This window comes from Nanorana parkeri, unplaced genomic scaffold (assembly GCF_000935625.1).
Source record: "Nanorana parkeri isolate BGI_ZX_2015 unplaced genomic scaffold, ASM93562v1 scaffold2648, whole genome shotgun sequence".
Taxonomy (NCBI): domain Eukaryota; kingdom Metazoa; phylum Chordata; class Amphibia; order Anura; family Dicroglossidae; genus Nanorana; species Nanorana parkeri.
The window spans coordinates 1039-6565 of record NW_017308916.1 but is presented as its reverse complement, the minus strand read 5'-3'; the positions used below and the strand labels follow the sequence as shown (position 1 = coordinate 6565).

Here is a 5527-nt window from a genome sequence, read left to right as displayed (position 1 = left end):
GCCTTGAGCACAACCCCTCCACTCTTTGAGCAAAAAAAAACAAGGGTAAGGAAAAGGAGGAAGAGTGCCCTTCTCTGCACCTTTAGGTTCACATTCAGCAGTCAGTGGCTTATGGCACCTAACCATGTGATCCCCAGGAAAAACAGAATTCAAACAGTTGCTGTGTTTTTTTTTGGTGCGCTAGGTCATGGAGATACAACCTGCAAAAGCACAATTTGTATGTCCAAAAGATGGGAATAAAAACTTTAAAAAAAAAAAAACCCAAAAACAAAAGTATGGCTTACCTCTGTGGATGCATTGTTAACACAGTGTTATGTCACTACTTATAAAACATGGAGGACAGTCTCTCAGTTCTCAGACAGAAAGGGCTTGGCACCCGAGCCTGATGATCAGACTCCTCCGATACAAGCCGAGGCAGGATTGGCTGCTTTGCGGGATCCAGATGTAATGCTGGAGGCCATTGGCTGAAGCACTTCCTGAGAGATTAGCTTTGTACGGCACTAGCAGGCAGGAGCCATCCTGTGCACAGAAGAAGAAAAAAAAAAAGACAGGCTAAGGGTTAGGCCTATTGCACGCACGTTTCAGCTCTTACATTAAAACGACTCTATTCAAATGCTCTTTACATGTTGGTTCAGCAATCTCACTACACGGGATTTACTTGTGTGACAGAAATTAAAAACAAAAAAAACAAGGCGCAGATGTTGTCACTGTGGTGCCCACTTCCCATTGCTTTGTGTTCACACACATAGACAGCCCGGCATTGTCATGAAACGTTGTCACCAAGTGCAAACAATGTGACAAGAAAGTAACGCATTCAAACCTGTGTGTACAATATCCAAAGCAGCCTGGAACACATGAATGCAGTTGTGAGGAGAGGCAGCAGACGGATGACATTAAAATGATAACAAAATAAATAAAAATGTAACAGAGGCGATGTCATGACCCAGGAGCAGGATTTAGGAATGCCAGCCCTGTTCCCACAAACCTTTTATTCCCTCATCCTCCAAGGCCGACTGAAACTGTCCTTAAAGCAACACACAGAGAGGGAGAGAGAGAGAGAGAGAGAGAGAGAGAGAGAGAGAGAGAGAGAAAAAACCTGAAGCTTCCGCTCTGGCAAGCTGCAAATTGCAAAGCATTAACCCCGCGTCTCCTGCTCTCTCTCTGTGAAGGAAGGCCCGCTTATGCGCCCAGCCTTAAAAAACAAAAGAGGGAAGAGGCCTCGGCCCCAATTGTTGTCCTAGGTATTCTTATGTAAATATTAGCTCCAGTGTCCTTTAACTTCACAGGAGACAGGACGCTGTCACTTACAGTGTTTGCTGAGGGATTCAGGCGACACTCACTCTAATATAAATATATCTAATATTATTGTTATACAGGATTTATATGGCGCTATATACAGTGTGCGCAGCGCTTTACAATACAAGGGAGACATTACAATCACAATATTATTTCATTGAGAACTCCCAAAGTTATATCATATGATCTGAGTGTAGTGCTTTACTTGCGGAGAAAGTTAAACTGCTTAGAAATGTCAGGGCTCCTTTAATGTGCAAGTGTGCTGAGCATATTTGCACATTAAAGCATGCTTCGCTTGTGAATGACCCTCTCCAGTGATGTGATGGCCATGCTCCCCCTTGTCTTCAATGCTTTCTTCAGCGCGGCTCTGCAATGTCAGATTGTTGTTGTTGCCGTTGTAATTGTTATTATTATTATACAGGATTTATATAGCGCCAACAGTTTGCGCAGCGCTTTACAATACAAGGGAGACATTACAATCACAATATTATTCAAGACATGATGGTAAGGATATATAGAGAGAGAGAGAAGAGGAGAAAGAGAAGAGGGGAGAGAGCGCGAAGGAGAGAGCGCGAAGGAGAGAGCGAGAGAGACAGAAGAGGAGAGAGTGCGCGAGAGAGAAGAGGAGACAGAGAGACAGAGAGAGAGACAGAGAGAGAGACAGAGAGAGAGTGAGAGAGCAGAGGAGAGAGAGAGAGAAGAGAGAGAGCAGAGGAGAGAGAGAGAGAAGAGAGAGAGCAGAGAGAGAGAGCAGAGGAGAGAGAGCAGAGGAGAGAGAGCAGAGGAGAGAGAGAGAAGAGAGAGAGCAGAGGAGAGAGAGAGAGCAGAGGAGAAAGAGAAGAGAGAGAGCAGAGGAGAGAGAGAAGAGAGAGAGCAGAGGAGAGAGAGAAGAGGAGAGAGCCGAGGAGAGAGAGAAGAGAAGAGAGCAGAGGAGAGAGAGAAGAGAGAGAGAAGAGGAGAGAGAGAAGAGAGAGAGCCGAGGATAGAGAGAAGAGGAGAGAGCAGAGGAGAGAGAGAAGAGAGAGAGCAGAGGAGAGAGAGAAGAGAGAGAGCAGAGGATAGAGAGAAGAGGAGAGAGAGAAGAGGAGAGAGAGAAGAGAGAGAGCAGAGGAGAGAGAGAAGAGGAGAGAGAGAAGAGAGAGAGCAGAGGAGAGAGAGAAGAGAGAGAGCAGAGGATAGAGAGAAGAGGAGAAAGCAGAGGAGAGAGAGTGCGCACGAGAGAAGAAGAGAGAGAGCACGCAAGAGAGGAGTGAGAGCGAGAGAAGAGGAGAGAGAAAGAGAAGAGTAGAGAGCACGCAAGAGAGAGAGATGAGGTGAGTGAAAAGCACTCACCTCATAGTTCTCCTTTAAAAGGTGCCCATACAACTTAGGCCTGATTCACACAAAACGCAAGAGCAAAATTGTATATGGCGTATACACGCGTACATGCACGTATATGCGTGCACTATATGCAATCCCAGAATGCATCATTCATAATAGAAATTTGAATGAATTGTACGCGCGTATGTGTGTAAAATACGCAGAAATACGCATCAACGGACGCATCTCTGTTCCATTCTGTTTTGCGCATTTTTACGCTACGCAAATATACGGCTCCATGCGCAGCTATGTGTATGGATCCATTTATTTGCATATGGTACAATAGACGCGTACACGCAGCAGTGTGAATGAGGCCTAACAAGCATCACACTACATTTCTCGTACGGCGATCGTACCGTCGTACGATTTTCGTACAACTGCCCCATCTTGCACAGACCATTGGGCAGTAGCGTCGTAAGGGGGGTGCGGCCCGCACCCGGGTGGCACCATTGGAGGGGTGTCATTTTGGTGCCACCCCCCTCTGCAAAGTCGGGAGCTCAGTCATGGACCGAACGCCCGACAGTATCAGGAGAGAGGAGGGGACCCGGCGGCACACCTTATCCCGCCGTGTGACTGTCCCCTCCTCTCTCTGCCGGCGTCCATCACGAAGATGGCCGCCGGCAGGTATCAGAAGGCCGCCGCGCGTGTGCGATGTCGTCTCGGCAGGATGACACTCGGTTACCGCTCAGGGTGTCACCCAGCCTCGGGACGCCCCTGCCCTTGGGGATTTCAATTTGCGTTCGTTAGCAATATCACCCGGGCCGAATGTCGTTGATTGACAGAACGGATTTTCGTTTGCGCATGAGCAGCGTTCTTGGTGCGATTATTTTTTCCCCTGTGCGAAAACGCCGCTAATCCATCGAATTCCGTACGATTCGGCCGCAGTTTTCCAGCCTGCTGGAAAGACAAAACGGTTGTACAGTAAAAATGCAGTTGTGCACCTCCCATCATCCGTGCGGTTTTTCGTACGCAATCGTGATCGCGAGATAATCGTTAGGTGTGGGCACCTTTATATAAAAAGGAAATGCAATATGCGGCGTGCATGGAGGACGCTGGAAGCCGAGGGACGACCCCTGGCCTACGGATCTCATCGAGCTACTAAATGAGGCATATGAGCAGTGAGGGAAGAAGAGCCCACGTCACAGTCCGGCCACTGTGAATGTTCTAACCCACAAGGGGTGTCAGACTCAAGGCCCAGGGGCCGAATCCGGCCCACCAGGCCATTTCCTAGACTTCTACTTTCAGATCTAGGTATTAAAGGAGAAGTATGGGGTCAGGGCTTTTCCCCATAGTTCTCCTTAGGGTAACGGGAGGACACAAACTAGCGTCCTCCCGTCACCCTAAGCTCAGTATATAGGGAGCTACTGCTCGCGGTAGACTGAGACGCCGCAGCCGGAGCGGATCCCGACTTAGATGACGGGATCCGCCCAGCTGCGTGAGTGACAGCTGGCTCTGCCTATCTAGAGGCAAAGCCAGCTGTACCCGCCCCCTCCCCCGTCCGTTCCGCCAGTCAGCGATAGAGGATCGGACAGGGGAGAGGGGTGGATTCCCTGCAGGGAGCAGTGAGTGACAGCCACAGCTCTCTGCAGGGAGATGATGGAGAAGTGAGCGAGTGCCGGTATGTGTTCCCTCACTTCCCGATCCACTGAGCCGACCTGTGACAGTCTCATTGTCACACGTCGCCCCGAATTCTGAGGATGAGTGGAAATCACTCCCCTCATAGTTTTCCTTAGGGTAACGGGAAGACACAAACTAGCGTCCTCCCGTCACCCTAAGCTCAGTATATAGGGAGCTGCTGCTCGCGGTATACTGAGACGCCGCAGCCGGAGCGGATCCCGACTTAGATGACGGGATCCGCCCAGCTGCGTGAGTGACAGCTGGCTCTGCCTATCTAGAGGCAAAGCCAGCTGTACCCGCCCCCTCCCCCGTCCGTTCCGCCAGTCAGCGCTGGCGGATCGGAGGGGGGAATCCAGCCCCTCCCCCTGTCACGGCAGAGAGCTGTGACAGGATCGAGAGGTGAGCGAACGCCGGCATGTGTTCTCTCACCTCCCGATCTACTGAGCCGACCTGTGACAGTCTCATCGTCACAGGTCGGCTAGAACTATGAGGTGAGTGAAAAGCCCCTCCCCCCCCTCATAGTTCTCCTTTAAGTGATTACTAAAACCAGTGATAATGGAATGCAGAGGCAATTATGATAAAGATTAGATACATTTATATAGTCTTGCAGATACCTTTGAGGGCAACCATAATGTCGATACGGCCCACGATTACATTGAGTTTGACACCCCTGTGTATAACCGACGGCTTTGTTGAACTTTGGAGAATTACTTATGGAGTCCTGGGAATAAAAATAAAAAACACCAAATTGTTATATCCGGCAGGAAACACTTCTATTATTATTATTATTCTTTGTCCTCACGGCCTCATACCTTGTGTTTGGTCAACAGGAGCGGAACGCCGCCACACACACACAGAACAGAATGGCAAGTCTGCCCTCTGCAGGCCAAAAGCCGTATCTACAGCTGGCTCTAAAGTCTATAAGGGCTGACCACATGCGGATAAGGTGTAAATACTTCCAGGGGGCCGCTTATAATTAAAAAATAAATATTTATAGAAAGCCATTGTGATGCCAACAATGCATGAGCGGAGGTCACCGTCACCGACAAACATTTATCAAAACAATCACCGGATAAGTAGAAAGCGTAAAAGGAGAACTATGAGGGGGGGTGTTTTTCACTCTCCTCATAGTTCTAGCCGACCTGTGACAATGAGACTGTCACAGGTCGGCTCAGTAGATCGGGAGGTGAGCGAACACATGCCGGTGTTCGCTCGCCTCTCGATCCTGTCACGGCTCTCTGCCGTGACAGGGGAG

General features: G+C 49.4%; 1 protein-coding gene across 1 annotated transcript in view; it reads right to left on the bottom strand.

Annotated features, from left to right (window-relative positions):
* Window positions 1–1088, bottom strand: part of ZMYND8 (zinc finger MYND-type containing 8) — a 106425-nt gene extending 105337 nt beyond the window's left edge. Inside the window, exons 1-2 of the mRNA XM_018573966.1 lie at window positions 986–1088; window positions 285–519 (exon numbers count right to left, since the gene is read on the bottom strand). Coding sequence (XP_018429468.1) covers window positions 285–298 — 14 coding nt within the window. The 5' untranslated portion in view covers window positions 299–519; window positions 986–1088. The remainder of the gene's footprint in view (window positions 1–284; window positions 520–985) is intronic.
* Between the last annotated feature and the right edge of the window lie 4439 nt (window positions 1089–5527).